Raw genomic sequence first — 21,930 nt, forward strand, 5'->3', positions numbered from 1 at the left:
ATGTTTCCGTTTACCAATGAGTATACACCAACATTAACACACTGCACGTAACATACAACACAAATAAATAGCCCAGGGGCGGAGCACAGGGGGTCATTCATATCCTGTCTCCATTTTGTCAAAGTAATATTCCCAACAAGTATCTGATTAAATCTGCTCTCAGCGATGACTATCTATATCACTTTACATTTAATTCCCATTAATACATTTCCTGCATCTAGTTTGACACCCATCTCAATCACTTGCATTGGACTCTCAGTATATAATCGGAGAGATTGATTTCTGCCAGTCTTCTAGGTGGCAATGACAGAATAATAATGATTTGATCTCAGTCAGATGCTAAGGGAACAGATTTCAAAACTGATGACTAATTCAGTGGCAGATTAAGTCCCAGGGCTGGATTTGAGCCTGCTAAACCAGCATCCTAAACCAGCACTGTTCCACCCAGACTTGTGGTATAGTGGAAAATGTTCTTGACTAAGAAATGTTTTGTCAGTATGCAACCTTTACATCTAGATTTATTCATTAGGGTAGGGAAGTAAAAAGCCGGTAAAACCTGAACTGAGAAGTTATGTGCCACCCACTATAGAAGTATAAATTCAAAGCTAAAGAATGTTTACAATCAAAACTAATCTGCTCAGTATCCCTTGGCAACCAATGCACATCATTAAAAACCTTTTAGATAGATTTTGTGAGTGCAGCTGTCGGCAGGTCTTTGCAAAGCTTCCCTTTTCTGGTAATTGCTCATTTCTTTCAGAACAAAGATGTTTCAGAGGAGGCATTTGTACTGGAAGTCCTATCTGGCTGTATTGAGTACAAGCAATTATTGGATATTGTCGTTGACGCATTTTATGCCCGCAGTGGGAAGAATTGTCTAGCATCTGAGTACAACTTGTATGCAGGTAGGTAACTTGTAAGCCATTTATCGTTGTTTGATGTTTATTTAAAATATTTAGCCTTCTTTGGGGAGATTCACACAATAGTATTTGAATAATTTTCTGACTCTTTTGCAAATGTATCACATTATTTTTTGGTTGCAAACACCGTGGGCTCTATTCAGTTTATCCTAAGAGGGATGGATCTAAACTCTGTAATTATTTAGATCGGGGTTGTCAAACATACTACCCGCAGGACATTTTTGGCAGCCCATCCATTAGTTTCTAAAATTGCACTGATGTACTGTATCATTTTGGAATCACGTTTGTAACACGTGTTTCCCTTTCAAGTATGAAATGTAACTATTACCTAATGGGTGTTTACCTTCTAAAGACCCGAAACCTGAATATTCTATACCAAAGCTGCTCAGCCGAGCCTGTGATGCAGTCATGGCCCACCCCTGAGGGCAGAAAATGACAGTGCTCACAGACCTCAGCGCCATTTTGCCTTTCAAAAACTGACCTGACAGGAGAAGCCTATCAGATAAGTACTTGTTGCTTATGACTGTATAATTTTTGCTAATTATTGTGTTTTACACAATTTATGCAACAATTTATATACCCTGTAATAGTTATATATAAGTCTCCTCCAGTGAGAAATGACGTGCCCCTTTGGACAGGTATATGTGGGCCAAACAAATTAAAATTACGTATTGCTGAATATAAAGCGGCAATTACAAATAATAACCAAGATTATTCTATTGCAAAAAATTATAGGAAAGCTGGACATGCATCTTCCCCACATTCACTCAGATTTGTGGGTGTGGAGAGGGTCACTGTCCCTACTCGGGGTGGCAATCTAGTTGACCTCCTTCTGCGACGAGAAGCACATTGGATACTTGCATTACTAACGCTAGAGCCATTTGGACTTAATGAGGAGTTGAATTTGCGTCCCCTAATTTAAATCGCAATGCCTATATTTTATGTTATGAGATATTTGATGGATCACATTAACTTAAAGACATCAGAAAGTAACAATTCTACTGTGTGTCATCTGAGTAATGTGCTAAATGAGTGCTGTTCCTTATTAAGACATGCATACTAAGTGTTTGAATGAGAAAGGGTAGAACTACTACAATTTATTGTGCAATTGACTTTTATATTTCTGAATTTGCATTGTAAAAAATGTATCTAAAGATGTGACAATGTATATATTCTAATAATTGTTGTATATATTTTAAATTAATAATAGTAATAGATTAATTGATTGCTTTCTTTTGAGAGACATAATGGACATCTATATTCCAAATGTTAGAGTCATTTTGGATGGAATGAGGAATATAATTTGATGTACTTGAACTCTAATTGCAAGAATAAATGAATTCTATGATAGTTGTAAAATGGTTTGAGTTAATTGATTGCTATCCCAAACAAATGTTAGTACTAATTTGTAATATGTGTGGGTGAGGGACCACCTGAAACTTATAATGATTGTTATTCATGCTATTTAGAGGGAGATGGCTCCTTCCTTGTTCAGAATCTCTATTGTACTCTGAGCAAAACGTACGGGTCGAAACACATAAGCCATTATTATGTTTACTGTGGTTTTAAATATGTTTAAATGAAGACTATTGCTTTTATTGAGAATTCCTTGGGGCTTTGGACTTAATTGAAACAGGAGTTGTTGTCTTTAAGCAGACTGAGGCAGCATCTATACAGTGTTACTTTACACTGCATTGCTACTTGCATAGTGCCTGGGTTTTATTCCTGCGAGACATGCAAGGCCAGTCTGCCTGTTGAGGACAAGCACGGCAGACGTTTTTCCTGCCTGGGGCCTGAACACGCAAAGAATATTTCTCGAAGCACGCTGGAGAAACGTCTCTCCCGCAGCTCTACAGAGCACTCTGCGCCCCTCACTTCTGTACAGTGCTCTTCCCCATCATCCTCTGTTAGAGAGCTGGCTGCGCCCTCCCTCATGGCTCTGTGCCAAGGGAGATTGGACAACGCATCTGGGAAAGAAGCCCACACAGAAAGCCGCCTTCCCTGAGGAAGAAGAAGTCGCGGTTCCAAGTGATCGGCAGACTCGGAGCAGATGGAGAATCTCTGGGCAGCAGTTTCTCACCAAGGAACAGTGCTCGCAGTGTTAATGCGTGAACGTTCAGTGCCGCCTGCTCCGCTTGTCCCCTTGGGGTCCCAGGGGGCCAGAAGTGCAGGTTGGCAGCAGGATGACATGCTCTCCATCACTACTTCTGAGAAGGTGGGCAAACAGGAGCTGGCTTTCCCATTTGAGGACGTGGAGTCATCAGACTGCATGTCCTCTGTGGTTAAGCTCTCCCTGTCGGCAGAGCTTCTACCAATGATCAAGAGGGTCACTGCAGTCTTGCAAGTGCCCTGGCCTACAGCAGGTGAGACAAGGCTGTCCATTTCTGATGACGAGCCTACCACCTCCCCCGTGTCTCCCCCAGTGCACCCAGACTTTCTGTTTGAGATCCAAATGTCCTGGGGACACCCTATATAGGGTGCATGATGTGGAGAAGCTGATGTGGAGAAGTCTTTCGGTGAATCACGTCTTCTCAGACAGCCTCCTATCTGGGATTGTGCTTTGACTCCAGGTCCATGTTGTCCACTCTGTCGGACGGCAGAGTACAGAGAATAACCACCTGTTTAGAGCTCTTTCAGCTCAACAGAGCACTTATGGTAGTGATGTTCCAGAAACTTCTGGGCTTGATGGCAGCAGCTTCTCAGACCCTACCTTTGGGTCTCCTGCGCCCTCTGCAGGCCTGGTTCAACAGCAGGGTTTTTCAGCCCTCAATCAACCACGACCACCTATTGATAGTGTCTCATCACTGTCTAAAGGCACTCTTTTGGTGGAAACAGCCTGTCCATCTACGCCTCAGCATAGTGCTGGGCAGTCACCAGAAGGGAGGTCGTCACCACGGACACGTCCAGCCTGGGCTGGGGTGCTATCTGGAATGGCAGGAAGGCACAGGCAGTATGGAACCCCCTTTGCAAGGTCTGCACATAAATGTTTTGGAGCTGCAGGCAGTTTACCTTGCCTTGCAGCATTTTTTGCAGAAGGTTCGAGGGAGACATGTGCTTGTCCATACAGACAACACAACAGTGGTGGCTTACATCATCCATCAGGGCTGCCTCAGCTCGCCCAGTCTCCCGCAAACTTTTGCTCTGTGCACACGAGAACCTAGTCTCATTGCAGGCAGTATCTGTACTACCTGGGGTGATAAACTGGGCGGTGGATCTCCTCTCAAGGAATGTCCCAGCCCCTCAAAGTGGAGGCTAACCCTGAGTTGGTGAGCCTCATTTGGAAGTGGTTTGGGAGAGCAGGTTTGGGAGACCACTCGCCCTGCTCCCGCTGTGTCTGGAGAAAATCAGGCAGGATCAGGCCAAGGTGCCCCTAGCAGAGCCTTATTGGCACAGGGGGCTTTAGTTTTAAACCCTAATGCAGCTCTTGAGCAGTTGGCAGTCTTTTCGAGGATAAATTCAACGAAGTGCCACAGCAAGATTTCTACCGGTATGTTCTAGTCAAGTAGTTCCCCAAACTGACAGAACCTTTTGGAAGCACTTATATTTGCAAGGAGCGCGTCTCGATGATGGACCTTAACAAAACCAAACACAGATTATGGAATAACACTTGGCCTCTGTGTTGCGACTGGCCGCAGTTAAGGATATACAGCCAGATATTAAGACACTGGTGCATGAAAAGAAGTGCCAAGAGTCTGGCCAGAAGTCATGCAAAGGTACATTTCATAGCGGTGCTGTTTACTAAATCACATTTTCACATCTTACCTGTATCTTTTTTTTTCAGTGATGTTAAAAACTTTATATAAAGCATTTTTACTGTTTGAAAGTAAAATACTCCATTATATTACATTTGTAATGTTGAATTTTTTTTTGTCAGTGTTCTAGGAAAGCTGCTGCTTGTTATATCTGCCTATTTCTGTACTATAAAATGCATCAGTAATATGTTGGTTAATTTATTGAGTCCATGCCTGCATACTTTTTGATGACAAGGAATTGTGCAGTGTTGGTAATGCGTTTTGTGTGAAGTAGTATATTTGAGTAAATTGGCCTGCATACAATTTCTATAGACATTTTCAGGTTCATTACTATGTAAAACACCTTTTTTTATGGTGCATCCCACCAAGTAAACAATCTTAACTTAAATGGCCCTTGCTGCCAGATGAGTTTGACACTCCTGATTTAGATCTTTTAAAGAACTGGACTTTATGAAAGCCAGCATGTATAATCATGTAAGTAAACTGCAGAACTGTTTAGATCAGTAGAATAGACCCCCTCTTGTTTTTAGGACATACTGTGAATGGCAGCAGTTCTGCCAGGGTTTTTGCATAGAATATTGAGGTTTGACTTTAGCCTATAGTGCCACCTGTTGTCCATATGTTGTAACTGCAGGAGGGATCGTATTTTCTACATACCCTACCTAAAATTAATTTTGCCTGGTGACCTACTTCCTGTAATGTATAACTGAATGTAAATATTTATGCTTCAGTTAAGTATTGCTACACAATAGCATGTACGAGGAATAAAGACGAATGCTAATTTATGTGCTCACTCGCAATTATATATATCTAATAATATATTCCTCTTTATGACATGTACACAGTAAAATTTAGGGGTTGAACCAAAAATGTAGGAGCTCTCTCCGTAACACTGACAATAGGGTGTCCCTAAGGTCCAGCAGGAAGGCACGGATTTGACATCATGAGTCTGTTGTACTCAGGGTTGGCTGATTTAAATTAAGTTCATTTATTAAATCACAATTTAAATCACTTGATTTTTTAAAAAAGAAATCATTGATTTAAATCATTTTTTCATTTACTACCTATTTTCATAGTTTTTTCAAGGAAAAGACATGAAAGGTATGTTTTAAAAACCCTTTATTAACACAAAGATCGTAAACTTACTGTCTATAAACTAAAACTCGTAGGGCTGTATTCTGATCACAGCGCAAATGCGAGTGCAAACACAAACGGCGCTTGCCTCCGATTACGTGGAAAATAAATGGAGCGAAGACGTAGAACAAAAAAATACTGCACTGAAGACGTGTCTTACCCCGTTATAGAGTGCCTGCCCCATCATTAACATATTCGCTGAAGCGATTCTGATGACGCAGTGGGGTCACAAATAGACAATTGAGCTCTGTGTTAAGACCCGCTGAAATCAGATTTATTTAGTGGTGCAATCAAGAACTTTAACAACTGAACACACTATAAAAAGCAAAGTAGTCCTAAGTAACAACTGTGTGTGTTTGGACTGACACAGAAAGCGGAAATCAAAGAAAGAAAAGTACAAGAAGAGAATGACTAGGATACTCCATCGCTAAAGTTCACATTTAGAGGATACCACCATGATAAAAAATGTTCTTTATTTATATATTAATTTAAGATTGAGTAATTTAGTTTGGTATGTAACTATTCACAAACCACCATTTCCAACATCTTTATATTTTGGAGGTACTGCAGAGCTACAACTACGGTAGCACAAAAAAAAAAAATCCATAATTAAAAAAAAATCGATTTAAATAAAAAAGATAAATAAATCAGATTTTTTAGATTAAAAAAAAAAAAAAAAAAAAAAAGTCAAACCAGGCTGTACTGTATTGTCAACCCTGGCTGTACTGTATTTTTTCTGAAAGTTTCTGAAAGAAGTTTTTCAGAAAACAGAGGACATTGGGGAAACACAGCAGCAGCTCAAAGTCAAACAGCCGCGTGTGTTTTTCTGATAACAAACAAGCTGAAACTCGGAGCAGCTGATTCAAATTCAGCGCCGTTTTGAGACACGGGCAAGGGGAGGAGCCGACAGCACAGCAGAACAACGCATTTAAACGAAGCAGTCTTCCCAGCGACAGCGAGTGGAAGCGACAGCGAGTGGGAGAAGTACAGGCGTGGAAAAGTACAGAGCAGTTTCGAAGCAGTTTGAAAGCAGGTTGACAGTTGCAGAAGAAACTAAACTTAAAAAAAAAAAACCTCAACATGGTCTTCAAGCCTGTAATCTGTGACACCTGCTTGATGTGGGAAATCCGAGAAAACCCAGCGGAGCTAAACCAAGTGTGCGTAAAGTGCCGCGCGATCCAGGATTTGCATAAACTAGTAAGTATGCTAGAAATGGAGCTGGAAGAAGTGAGACAGCAACAGGATCTTGAGGAACTGGCACACCCACAATTCATGGAAGTCTGCATCACCCCTAACAGACTGAAAGCCACCAGGGAGATAGAAGGTCAGAACAGCTGGGTTCAGGTAGGCAGAAGCAGGGAAAAAAAGAAACTTCGTCAAACACAACCACCAGAAATCAAAACAACCAACAGATTTGAGTCACTTCAGAATTGTGATGAGCAGAACCAACAACAAGAGAATGAAAGGAACAACATCCAGGACCCCATTGACAGTGGTGACCAGACAGCAAAAAGAAGGGAGGTCATGATTGTTGGGGACTCCATATTGAGAAACACAGCAAGTTCAGTTCGCAGTTTGGACCCCCTTACTACAACAGTGTGCTGCCTTCCGGGAGCCTCGGTCAAGCACATCACTGATAACGTGGACAGGCTCCTAGAACGAACAGGAGACGACCCGGTAGTAGTCGTCCACATCGGTACAAACAACATTGGAAGAGACAGACCAAAATCCCTGCAAAACAAATTCAGAGAGCTAGGAAGGAAATTAAAAGAGAAAACCAAAACTGTGGTATTTTCTGGTATACTACCCGCACCTTGCAAAGGACCATATGGACAGCTGGAAATAATTAATCAAAACGCATGGCTGAAGACGTGGTGCACACGGGAAGGCTTCACCTATCTTGATCATTGGACCACATTCTACAACGAGGACTATCTGTATAGACGGGATGGACTGCATTTAAATAACAAGGGAACTAGTCTACTCGGAGAAAAGATCCTCGAGCAGGTTCGGAAGCATTTAAACTAGAAAGGAAGGGGGGAGAAATCAACAAAAAAACAGAAGGGAGACCGCATCAAAACAAGAACAACAACTCAGGTAAGACAACCATTAAATGTATTTATCTAAATGCTAGAAGTATCAGAAACAAAATTCTAGAACTTGAAGCTACTGCACTAACAGGTAACTATGATGTGATAGGTGTTACAGAAACGTGGTTGTCTGAGAGTGATGGGGACGAATATAATATTTGTGGGTATACACTGTATAGGAAAGACAGGCAGGACAGAAGAGGAGGAGGGGTAGCGCTATACATAAGAAACAGTCTTGAAGCCCAGGTGTTAAACCTGGACAAAGAAAATAAAACCGAATCAATATGGGTCAGAATAACAGACAAAAATTCAAAAGGCATAATAATAGGAGCATGCTATAGACCGCCAGATTCAGACGGTGAGCAAAATAATCTGTTATACAATGACATTAGAAATGTGTGTAGCAAAGGAGAAGCCATACTAATGGGGGATTTCAACTTCCCCCAAATAAAATGGGAAAACCCGGTGGGTAGCGCGAAGGATGAAATAGAAATGGTGGAAATGACAAATGACTGCTTCCTAACACAATTTGTGAAGGCACCCACTAGAGGGGAGGCATGCCTTGATTTAGTCTTTTCAAATAACGAAGATAGAATAACTAAAACAGAGGTCAGAGAACCACTGGCAAACTCAGACCATAACATGGTCTCATTTGAAGTGTTTTTTAAATCCCCAAAAGTAAAGACTAAAGCTAAGGTTTACAATTTTAGAAAAGCAAACTATGAAGGCATGAAACAGAGACTAACAGAAGTAGATTGGAGTAAAATAGAGAAAACACCCACAGAAGAAGGATGGTTGTTCTTCAAAAATGTAGTACTAGAGGCGCAAAACAATTACATCCCTAAAGTAGACAAATCTAAATGTAAAACTAAATTGCCAAAATGGTTTAATAGATCAATTAAAAAAAATATTCAGCGAAAAAAGGCACTTTACAGAGCATTAAAAAAGGACCAAAAAGAAAGTACGCAGAAAGAGTACACGGAACTGCAAACGCAAGTCAAAAAGGAAGTTAGAAAGGCCAAGAGAGAAATAGAAATGAACATTGCTAAGGGAGCTAAAACCAATTCCAAAATGTTTTTCCAATATTACAACAGCAAGAGAACATTCAAAGAGGAGATTAAATGTTTAAGAGATACAAATGGCAAAATCGTAGAGGAAGAAAAAAAAATAGCAAATATGTTAAATGATTACTTTTCACAAGTTTTTACAAAGGAAGATACTGACAACATGCCCCACATGTCATCCAGTTCCTATCCAGTTTTAAATAACTTTAGCATAACTGAGGCAGAAGTGTTAAAGGGACTAGGAGCTCTTAAAATAAACAAATCCCCTGGGCCAGATGAGATCCTCCCAGTAGTACTCAAAGAAATGAAAGAAGTAATTTACAAACCGCTAACCAAGATCATGCAGCAGTCTCTTGACACAGGGGTGGTACCGACAGACTGGAAAATTGCAAACGTAATACCGATCCACAAAAAGGGAAACAAAACTGAACCAGGTAACTACAGACCAGTAAGCCTGACTTCTATTATATGCAAACTTATGGAAACTATAATAAGATCCAAAATGGAAAATTACCTATATGGTAACAGGGTCCTGGGAGACAGTCAACATGGTTTTAGGAAAGGGAGATCGTGTCTAACTAACTTGCTTGATTTTTTTGAGGATGCAACATCGATAATGGATAATTGCAAAGCATATGACATGGTTTATTTAGATTTCCAGAAAGCTTTTGACAAAGTCCCGCACAAAAGATTAATTCTCAAACTGAACGCAGTTGGGATTCAAGGAAACACATGTACATGGATTAGGGAGTGGTTAACATGTAGAAAACAGAAAGTACTGATTAGAGGAAAAACCTCAGAATGGAGTGTGGTAACCAGCGGTGTACCACAGGGATCAGTATTAGGTCCTCTGCTATTCCTAATCTACATTAATGATTTAGATTCTGGTATAGTAAGCAAACTTGTTAAATTTGCAGACGACACAAAAGTAGGAGGAGTGGCAAACACTGTTGCAGCAGCAAAGGTCATTCAAAATGATCTAGACAAGATTCAGAACTGGGCAGACACATGGCAAATGACATTTAATAGAGAAAAGTGTAAGGTACTGCACGCAGGAAATAAAAATGTACATTATAAATATCATATGGGAGATATTGAAATTGGAGAAGGAATCTATGAAAAAGACCTAGGAGTTTTTGTTGACTCAGAAATGTCTTCATCTAGGCAATGTGGGGAAGCTATAAAAAAGGCTAACAAGATGCTCGGATACATTGTGAAAAGTGTTGAATTTAAATCAAGGGAAGTAATGTTAAAACTGTACAATGCACTAGTAAGACCTCATCTTGAATATTGTGTGCAGTTCTGGTCACCTCGCTATAAAAAAGATATTGCTGCTCTAGAAAGAGTGCAAAGAAGAGCGACCAGAATTATTCCGGGCTTAAAAGGCATGTCATATGCAGACAGGCTAAAAGAATTGAATCTGTTCAGTCTTGAACAAAGAAGACTACGTGGCGACCTAATTCAAGCATTCAAAATTCTAAAAGGTATTGACAGTGTCGACCCAAGGGACTTTTTCAGCCTGAAAAAAGAAACAAGGACCAGGGGTCACAAATGGAGTTTAGAAAAAGGGGCATTCAGAACAGAAAATAGGAGACACTTTTTTACACAGAGAATTGTGAGGGTCTGGAATCAACTCCCCAGTAATGTTGTTGAAGCTGACACCCTGGGATCCTTCAAGAAGCTGCTTGATGAGATTTTGGGATCAATAAGCTACTAACAACCAAACGAGCAAGATGGGCCGAATGGCCTCCTCTCGTTTGTAAACTTTCTTATGTTCTTATGTTCTTATGTTCTTAACATAACTGTCACTCAGAATATCTGCTTACAAACCCTTCGGGCAATTTGAAAGTAGAAATTGGTAGCAGACTGTGCAGACTCAGCCAGTCTGATTTAGTTGTGTTGCCCAGTGGGACTGAAACTGACTTTCTCCAGGGAGGTGCAGCTTTAATGTATTAATCACACAATAGGGATGGTGTTTTCATAACAGATTTATCTGCTGTATGGGGCATAGCCCATTTATATTATGTGCTATGGTTATCTTCAGTTAAATAGAAAACTGTATTTTTGTCTTGATCATGTCAGAGAGTTGGCATCCTTATTCTGTTCATGTCATCGAACAAAGCTGACATATGGAATTGTTGAGTGTGCATTTCAATGTGCAGTAAACCAAAAAAAGACACCCATAACTAAAAGAATACACAGACACACACAATAAGCTGAAGTATAAATCTGTTGAGGAAGCCTACGGACAACTATGGCTTGTGTCCAACCAGCCGTTAGTCTGTATATGTCATTGTGAGGTCACCAACCTATCGGCTTACACAAAAGAAGAAGGGGTATTATCTAAAAGCTAGTAACATACATATATATCCCCCACCGCAGCAATAAATACCCAACTGAAATATCAGTGTCTTCACTTCTACAGTAGCATGTGGCAGACTGGCTGAGTCAATATACAGTTTAAGAAAGTGCAGGATGCCAGATATATTTTCAAAGCTAACTATTGCAATAAAAATGAGTGACAAAGAAACAAAACTTTAACCAATGGGGAAAGTAGCCAACAAACTTAGAGTTCACACATTATGCATAGCAAGCACCATAGACATCTGCACTGAAGTGTTCAGCATCTGATGGCTTTCCTTTATATACCAGTGTCAATGAGGCACTTTGCTTCAATTGGGACAATTCACTTTTTCAAAGCCAAAAAGATTCCTGATTCCTCTCAGGTACCTTTTTCCTTTAACAATTTTATCTGCAGTTTAATTTCTGCAGGAGAAATCTTCCTCAGCTTGCATCAATCAACATTCACCCCCATCACAAAGCAATACAATTTATTTTAGTCATTCACTGTTAAGGATTTGTCAAAATTCTAGTATGTCTTATTCTGTGTGCAAATATTATCCTATGGATTAAGCATGCAACACAATTCTAAAGTACACAGTTCCTGAGTATAAACTTCATTTTGTATCCAATGTAATCATTTCTAGTACTGGGTCACTTAATAAATACACTGGTGGGGGTATTTTTTTGCATTTTTACTGTACACTGTAACAAGTACTCAAAAATTGTAATTGGTTTATCTGCTTGGAATCTGAACTGCACACTGACAGTGCTGGCTCAGGATTCTCTACTAGATCACTAAATTAGAAGAACAATAATGTCCTTTCAATGTTCACACTGTATTTTATAAATGCTTTATTGTGGTTCACGTCCATTTGTTTACCCTCTATGATTACTTGTATAACTTACACTGAAAACATTTTCTAGCCTTGCTTGTACACATTAGCTGACACAACCGAGCCGGCACTATAGCCGTGTAGGACACAACAGGGTGCATTACACTAGCCTTACACTGTCTGAGAAGTTTCTGAGTACATTACTGACAGCCTTACAACAGCCTCATATTTAATACTGAGCCCAAGAACGACTGCTTCTTACTGTCGAAGTCTGCGGCACACGGAATTCCTCTGAAACCACTTAATTTGCAATCTTCCAAAGATTTGCCATATTTTGCAGCTACATCGTCATCATAATTATCATAAACAGACTGCTAAAGTGACTTGAAATATATAACTGAGTTGTTCGATTCTAGTTTAGTTAAATTAACAGATGTTTTGTCTCCTTTAAAAAGTAGGAGTTCATTAAAGACTGGAGTTAAGGCTTTCTGAAGTCCAATAAGAAGCCTCATGTGATTAGATGTGATGTTTTATTTTTGTTTTTTGTTTTTTACTGACAAAAATGCTTGATATATTTAATTGGAAGTACTTAACCCATAAGTCGTTTGATATGATTATGTTCACTTTATTTACATATTTTCACGCCTTTTGTCGCTTTTACGGAAATCAAAGCAGATCAATACATTTAGATATGTTTGATGTTCAAACTGAGTAAAAAGAAATCATCTGCAGACTGAGTGCCTACCATCAAAAATCTCTGAATTCCCTATCCTGACTGACTCTACAGGGAGAAGCACTCTTATAGAATGCAGGTCAGGGATAACATTTACCTAAAAAATTAATCATGTCAGGGAATAGGGAATAGGGACAGCTCATGCCATTTTCTTCAAAAGTATGTGCTACATAAGTGCATGTAACTGTATGTAACCTTGCATTTCAAAATCCACTGAAATGCCCAAGATGATGTATTACAGTGTCTTCCGTGTGCATTAGGGTAATGATCTGAAGTCCTTAATGAAGTCTGCTGAATAATATTCTCTTTCCTACACTGCTGGAATCAGCTACAGTACCGCAAACTCTACTGAATTGCAATTTAATCACGCCTTTTTCCAGCAAATGTTATAATGGTTATGGTTATGCATTTGTGTGTATGTTGGATAAAAGTTAATGTCTTTTAACAAAGCTAAGTCAAGTAGAAGACAACATGGAAACGCTAAGTTCAGAAGCTGCTCTTTAACTCTGCAATAGTTGCCAGCTATAGGGGTTTCTTTTAATGATCAAAACCGAGATTGATTTGAGTACCTTTTCCCTAAAATGTATTCACTTGATTGTTTGTGAGCCTTAGAAAAGTGGGTCAAAAAATCACCCCTAAGGACAGTATTGTGAATCTTTGTACTCTTTACTCCATAAAGGCTGCATTGTGTTGTGAAACCAGTGAGTAATAATAAGAGGAGGACTTTCCCCATAGAGGGAATATCTGTAATTTGAAGTAGCAAACAGAGGCATTCTAAGACAGAGGCATTAGAAGAAATGTCTGTAAAGATGACTTCAAGATTATGAATAAGTTATGGGTAATGTTGCACAAAAGCAACTTATTTGTGGTTTTAAAATTGTCAGCGAGAATGCCTAACGCGTTGTACATTACAAATTGAAAAAAATAACAGGCTATGCTTCCCAAACGTAAGTATATTATACCGCAACAGAGACAGTTTCAACATTCTATTTTGGGATATCACTACTGAATTAGAAATGGGATTGGCTGAGATGATTATTCATGTGAAATGCAATCCACAATGAAGTACATTTTATATATAATATGTACATGTCTTGCCTTTTTTCATCAGTTATATGTTACCTGGCTACATTTCAACTTGAAGATCTTGGTCTACAGCAGTTCAGCAAGATTATCAGATCGCAGGACATCAGTAAAATGTACAAGGTGAGCGTAAAAAATATTCATGCAGATTCTAGGAATCAGTTGGATACAGAGTAAAAAAGTAAAACACTTAAAAACAAATACAATGATGTTGGTCTAAAGGGCACCACCAGACTAAATACAGAACTAAATGGATCATTCTATTTCTGCTTAGTTCCTCAGCTTCTTTTTTGACGTCGTAAACTTGAGTACCTGGATAAAGGACGATTGGAGTCAAACATATGACGCCCCCTATGTGGTACAGAACTGGATAACACCGCTGTTAAGGTAAATAACAGGCCATAGTAATTCCGTATTTCAAAAACACTGAAATATTACACAATGGGCAGATCAGCCTTGATCAGGCTTATCATGGGGTTTTATTGATTTTGGATTGTTTGAATTGTAGTGCTGCCTTTTTACAATTAAACCTGTATAAATGCTCAGTTGCTGTTTCATCATCTTATTTACATTCAAAATACACAGTGAAATATATAAATACCTAAAAAATCAGATTTAACTAAGCAATTGGTATTCATTTCCCTATACAAAATCTAAATTAAAGTTTTGAACTTTGCCCATGTTTGTACTGGTAAAGTACAAGAAATTGGCATTATCTTGTATTTTAGCCATCACATATTTTCTTTTCACATAGAGGAGTCTTTGTGTGTAGTGAGAGGATCATTTTCAGCAGTTCACTACAGTTGTTTCCTTCTTTCCCTTCCTAGTATTGAGGTTCAGTGATATATATATATATATATATATATATATATAATATATATATATATATATATATATTTACACAGTACTGTGCAAAAGGTTTAGGCAGGTGTGAAAAAATGCTGTAAAGTAAGAATGCTTTCAAAAATAGACATGTTAATAGTTTATATTTATCAATTAACAAAATGCAAAGTGAGTGAACAGAAGAAAAATCTACATCAAATCAATATTTGGTGTGACCACCCTTTGCCTTCAAAACAGCATCAATTCTTCTAGGTACACTTGCACACAGTTTTTGAAGGAACTCTGCAGGTAGGTTGGCCCAAACATCTTGGAGAACTAACCACAGTTCTTCTGTGGATTTAGGCAGCCTCAGTTGCTTCTCTCTCTTCATGTAATCCCAGACAGACTCGATGATGTTGAGATCAGGGCTCTGTGGGGGCCATACCATCACTTCCAGGACTCCTTGTTCTTCTTTTACGCTGAAGATAGTTCTTAATGACTTTCGTTGTATGTTTGGGGTCATTGTCATGCTGCAGAATAAATTTGGGCCCAATCAGATGCCTCCCTGATGGTATTGCATGATGGATAAGTATCTGCCTGTACTTCTTAGCATTGAGGAGACCATTAATTCTGACCAAATCCCCAACTCCATTTACAGAAATGCAGCCCCAAACTTGCAAGGAACCTCCACCATGCTTCATTGTTGCCTGCAGACACTCATTTGTGTACCACTCTCCAGCCCTTCGGTGAACAAACTGCCTTCTGCTACAGCCAAATATTTCTAATTTTGACTCATCAGTCCAGAGCACCTGCTGCCATTTTTCTGCACCCCAGTTCCTGTGTTTTCGTGCATAGTTGAGTCGCTTGGCCTTGTTTCCACGTCGGAGGTATGGCTTTTTGGCCGCAAGTCTTTCATTAAGGCCACTTCTGACCAGACTTCTCTGGACAGTAGATGGGTGTACCAGGGTCCCACTGTTTTCTGCCAATTCTGAGCTGATGGTATTGCTGGACATCTTCCAGTTGCGAAGGGAAGTAAGCATGATGTGTCTTTCAACTGCTGCAGTAAGTTCCCTTGGCCGACCACTGCGTCTACGGACCTCAACGTTGCCCGTTTCTTTGTGCTTCTTCAAAAGAGCTTGGACAGCACATCTGGAAATCCTTGTCTGCCTTGAAATTTCTGCCTGTGAGAGACTTTGCTGATGCAGTATAACTACCTTGTGTCTTGTTGCTATGCTCAGTCTTGCCAGTCTTGTTAGCTGAGTTTGGCTGTTCCTCACCCATTTTTATTCCTGCTACACAGCTGTTTCTGTTTCAGTTAATGATTGTGTTTCAACCTACTTATTGAATTGATGATCATTAGCACCTGTTTGGTATAATTGTTTAATCATACACCTGACTATATACCTACAAAATCCCTGACTTTGTGCAAGTGTACCTAGAAGAATTGATGCTGTTTTGAAGGCAAAGGGTGGTCACACCAAATATGGATTTGATTTAGATTTTTCTTCTGTTCACTCACTTTGTATTTAGTTAATTGATAAATAAACTATTAACATGTCTATTTTTGAAAGCATTCTTACTTTACAGCATTTTTTCACACCTGCCTAAAACTTTTGCACAGTACTGTATGTATATATATTACTATAAATAGCTTCACTAGAATGAGTTGTGAATATGCTTTCTAGTGGAAAACTATCATCTTGTAAAGAAAAGCAGACTCAACAGTTGCCCCTGGGTCATCACTTCATTTGAAACATTAAAGAAATCATGGTAACAGTCACATGTGCATATGAGAAATCATCAACATGGAAATCTAAGGGCTATCAGTGCTGTAAAATATTATATTAATTCTAGGATTAGGAAGCCTCTCTGTTGGAAAACATGGATCGAGAATTGATTAGGGGTTTGCTACGCATGTGGACTGGCAGAGCTATGCTGGTGTTCTTTTCTGAAAAGAGACTAATATTGCAGATAGCAGACTGTTTGGTTCAAATTGCATGTACTGCTTACAATTGATAGAGACGCTGCGTCTACAAACTCTTGCCCAACATTGACTGCAAGCTAACGAGATAACAATGCTGTGGACTAGAAGGGAACAGGCTCTAAAGACTTCAGAGAGATCAAAAGAGATAATCCCACTGGCATCAAAGGGGGTCGCAAGTAGATAACAAAAGGCAGATGTATGGACCTTTTGTCTCCAGGAGTGTGAAGAATGCACCGGGTTTGGAGGTTGTCACACTAGACTACACACACACATTAACACTCACACAATAAATTCAATTACCTTGACCATTGGTTAAGTGTCAGAGAAAGGGGAGGTGGACCATCTATACAGAAGGGTATTTAATGTCATGCAAACATTGTAATGTTGAGTATTCTGTTTGTCCTGTACCTGGGACCAGACTCCCTGCATATCTCAATAAACGTGGCAACTGACTGAAGAAAAGGACTCTGTGCATTTTCTTGAATCTACTTACTCACCATCTATTTTCTTTAAGTTACTTCACTCTCCTTTGATCATAAAACAAAAAAAACTGTTTTGTGTGTCAAAAAATAAATAAATAATGCTAATCTGTCTGCTGAAACTCTTCATTACAATTTTTTTTTTCAACTGTCTGTGACAGGTGGCAACCAGAGGTGGAGCCATTGATCAATCAGTTACATGACAAAATAACCAACGGGTGCAGCCCAAAGAAGCTGGATAAGATTTGGACAGAACCGCAGGAGTTTAATCTGACGAAACCCAAACCAAGAGCAATCCCGCTGCCAGAGAAGATCCCTCTACAGGAGAAACACCAGCAGGTGAGCACAAAAAGCCCTGAGTCCATCTATTCACAGCTAAGATGACTCGCAGTGCCTCGCATTTTTAATTGTCAGGAATGTCGCTAGGATGCTGGCCTGGTGTTGAATACTACCATTTGTTATTTAGTAAGGGAAGTTTTCTCTTTGTCGATGGACAGAGTAATCACAGAGGAGATTCATACACTGGGGTGCAAATCATGGATAAAAGGCCATCCTGCCTGACTCTGTCATTCTCTTAATGCCCTGGCACTGGTATCCACAAATCTAATAGGAAAGTACAGAAACTTTCAAATCAGAGTCAGCTTGATTCATCTTGCAGACATCTTGATTAGATTATTTATTATAGCTTCATTCATTTGGCATTCCTGTTTGCTAGTCTTACTGCCTATCTGCTGATATCATACCAGTATCATTAGTTGCATTTTAGAGGCATGTAAGGTGGATGAACGTTGTGTGAATCCACCCCACACACACGCATAATAAAGTCCTATTTTATTGGCCATACACATTCTTTCTCTAAATGAGGATGTGTAAACAACAGTACAACCATTTATTTAATATAACTTAGCAATCAGAAATGTGTAGCATTCAATAGTGTTGCTGTTTGACATTGCATCTCAGCTGCGAGTGCTTCACTAAGTGATGTTGCTACTGCTTACCACCTCAACTGGATTTTACTTCTCCAGCAAGGGAAGCTCATTTGCTTAAACGAGTTAATAGCTCCTTACTTAACTTGGCTTGCATTGCTGTGCTGATGTTTGTATAACTTATGGGATGCGGACCAGAGACCTCTACTCCTCTACTATTAACTATTAAATCCAATTACGACACAATATCATTTTGCTTCTCGGCATCTCAGCCTTGGAATGCCTTTCCAATGTATTTGTTCTATTTAGCTACTGTTATATGATTGTAATATGGTCATGGTGTCTATTTGTTGTGTTCTAACCCAATTCCAGAGGTAAGCAGGGCATTCTTGTGAATGGGATCTCAGATGAATAGCTTGTATAGTGTTTTCTTTTTAAATTATGATTGACTAAATCCTGTAGAAGGTGATACTCAAAATAACATTTAGTTGGATCCATATGATGCCTTCATTGGGTATACATGTAGCTGCAGCTTAGCTGTGTAGTATTCAGGTGCTGTAAATTGTTGGAGAGATATAGTACATTTTAGACTTGTGTGTGAACTATGCACCAGCTGCAAAGTCACTTACAACAACATCTCACCCGAAAGATGGAGCACAAGGAGGTTAAGTGACTTGCTCGGGGTCACACAATCAGTCAGTGGTTGAGCCTGTTTCTTTAACCACTGGACCACACAGCCTCCTATTGGGACAGCACAAGTTTAAAATACGTTCCAAGAGAAGTACTGTACCTCCAGCCCCTTCACACTGATACAAAACTCTTTTCTTTTGGCAGAACTGAGGGCTATGATTCAATTATATTGTCAGGAAAATATTGGGAGTCTCAGAATAAATGTATAATGGCAGTTTCTATCTTTGAGTGAACTTTGAGCAAGAACTACTGGTGATTCAGCCTTCCCTTTAGTCACATCAAGTGTCATTGCATTGTAATAAATTATGGTAGTAACACAACAGCCTGCAAGAAAATGCAATATTCTTTTACCGGCGTGACGATGTTCTGGAGAAAAAAACCGGATGAAATGAGTGTCCCAAGAAAGTTTCTTGGGACACTAGGAGCAGTGCTCCAAAAGTGTGACTCTCCTTCCAAAACGGGACGTCTGGTCACCTTAGTAATATCAAACCAAAGAGATTTTATTAAGCAAAAGACTCAGCATTTTTGTCTCAAACTCTAAAACAACTCTAAAAACAAAACAAACATCCTTTTATTTTAGGTTCCTCCAAGCACCTACAAACCTCCCAAAGAGCAGCAGCTGCTGGACGAAATGAAGCTGAAAAATCGCCAGAAGGCAGAGGTTTGTGCTGTAAATCTTCATCGGGGCCAATCTGGGAAAAGGGTGACTCATCATGGTAGGGATTAATATTTCATTGTTCAATCCTAGTTAGAAAAGCCTTCTGTAGCACGGAAGTTATTGTTATTTAAAACAATTGATCATTCTTTTAATTGCTAAAAACAAAAATGACATTTTACTCTTAATGCAATTCCTAAGCTTTCCACACTTTGTTATTCAGTGGTGCGCTGCAATAATTTCATGATTAAATGCCAAAAAAAATGCAATACAATTTAAACTGTTAAAACAGAATGTCTTCATTGGGAAATCATGCAGTGAACTTTCAGTGAAATGTTTCTAATATGCACTTCAGTTAGTATGCAAGGTCTACAAAATATAATTGTTTCTGTTTGCTTTGTCAATTTCTCTTTGATTTATTCCCTGATAATAATTTTCAGACAGTGCTATTAGAAGCAAACACAGGACAATTCAGATGTGCCAATGCAGAAAAATCCAGGCGAACAAAGGTAGGTTTTAAACATTTTTAAACTTATTTATTACTAAGTAACTTTCTGAAGCCATTTCTCCCCTCCTCTCAACCCCTTATGTGTGACTTATCCAGGACAGACCAAAGGTTTACATTGCTAGTGCTGTCTCTCCTCTGTGAATAAGGATTTGCATAAAATGCGTTATGAAAAAATATCATAAGAAAACTGCATCAACCATAAAAACTTCAACTAGTGAAGGATGACAATCTGATCAAGCTCTCTTTCAATGCTTTTGATACCTCTTAGTTTAATAATGTAGTGTAGCTTTAAAATATCTATTAATTGTATGACTAACGACAGCGAAAAACTGCAGAATCTTTTCACACTTGATATTTATTATAGTAACTTATGATGGTGTTTGTCTTACAGCAAGTTATTTCACAAATCATAAAGGAAAAGGAATTGAAGCTGAAATTTCAGTGTCAACCCGCTAACAAAATGCCTGCATCATACAAGGTATGGTTAGTATGGTTAGTTGCAATATTTTAAGAACATCAGCCAGTCTAAGGGATTGTCTAAACATCATCTACTGAGTAATATCCTATTGTTTCCCAATTGCTGTCCATGCTTGCTAGCTATTCCAGCAAAAGAAAATAAATTCTCAAGGCTGATTTTGTGGAAGTGAAGGAGGAAGCATATTAGCGTCACACTGTGCACTGAAGCCTGTGCAACGTTGATATGCTTCCCCACCCAGCTTTTTCAGAAGCATTTTTTTTTGTATTGGAATAGTTAGTAAGCAAGGCAAATAACAAACTAAACTGGAAACAGCAATATATATTGACAAATAACACAATATAGAATGACATAGAACACAAATGCTACTATATTAAACATGTCTGAAAATAGATATTTAGGAAAATATAGACAGTGTCCCTTTAAGAAATATGTAAATGAACAAATACATGTGGACTCGGCTCAGCTGTCCCAGTATTGCGTGCTCATACCCTATTCCCTTTATACAGCTTTGTTCCAGTCAAGCATGCACAAGCACAGCATGGCTGTAAAGTGAGCCACTTTACCAGGGCTTGCTGCACACCACACTGAGATCATCCGGAATGGCTAATGGAATATAACCGGCATGGTGCTGCCTGTGAAAACACTGTTGCAATAATGATATTTTAAGTCTGAGATGGCAAAGACATGAATAGCAAAATCTTAATGTCAGAAACCTGGAATTATCTATATCATAGGTTTTATTAGCACATGTAGTAACATGTTTAAAGTACATGACACCAACAAAATAGAAAGTCATTTAAAATGTTTATATATATATAATATATATATATTATATATATATATATATATATATATATATTATATATATATATATATATATTATATATATATATCCCATATATAAATATACATACATTATGGTAAAGTAGAATTTGTTAATGGTAATTTATTTGAAGCTGATCATATTTGAAGAATATTTATCGACTTCAATACTTTAATTCTGGTCAACTTCTTAAAGTCGCGTGAAGGAATTAAGTGGCCATTGAAAACATTCATAGGAAATGGTACATAAATGGATCTAGCTTATGGGAGTTATTTTAAAGAAAATAAGTGGGAAAATATGTACAATGTATGTTTAAAGAAAATAAGTGGGAAACCCTTTGTACAATGTATGTTTGAAAAGAGAAATATATATATATATATATATATTATATACTCTATATACTATATATATATATATATATATATATATTCTATATATATGAGTCAGGAAGAGTCAGATTTTAAAAAATTACATGTACAAGTTTAACAAAGCGAGTGTCTCAAACTCCCAGAAACAACTCCTGTGTGTCAGATACGTTCTTTCAATGGGAAGTAGAATTTGAAAAAATACCATTGAAAATCAAATGTATGTTTAACATAATGTGTGCCTCTTTCAT

General features: G+C 38.6%; 1 protein-coding gene across 1 annotated transcript in view; it reads left to right on the forward strand.

Moving 5' to 3' along the window:
- cfap99 (cilia and flagella associated protein 99) overlaps window positions 1-21,930 on the forward strand; it is a 37,971-nt gene that overhangs the window by 2,457 nt on the left and 13,584 nt on the right. The window contains exons 3-9 of the mRNA XM_041268022.1: window positions 758-902; window positions 13,978-14,072; window positions 14,224-14,336; window positions 17,396-17,573; window positions 19,431-19,511; window positions 19,946-20,014; window positions 20,405-20,491. Coding sequence (XP_041123956.1) covers window positions 758-902; window positions 13,978-14,072; window positions 14,224-14,336; window positions 17,396-17,573; window positions 19,431-19,511; window positions 19,946-20,014; window positions 20,405-20,491 — 768 coding nt within the window. The remainder of the gene's footprint in view (window positions 1-757; window positions 903-13,977; window positions 14,073-14,223; window positions 14,337-17,395; window positions 17,574-19,430; window positions 19,512-19,945; window positions 20,015-20,404; window positions 20,492-21,930) is intronic.

The sequence above is a fragment of the Polyodon spathula genome, chromosome 1, assembly GCF_017654505.1.
Source record: "Polyodon spathula isolate WHYD16114869_AA chromosome 1, ASM1765450v1, whole genome shotgun sequence".
Taxonomy (NCBI): Eukaryota; Metazoa; Chordata; class Actinopteri; order Acipenseriformes; family Polyodontidae; genus Polyodon; species Polyodon spathula.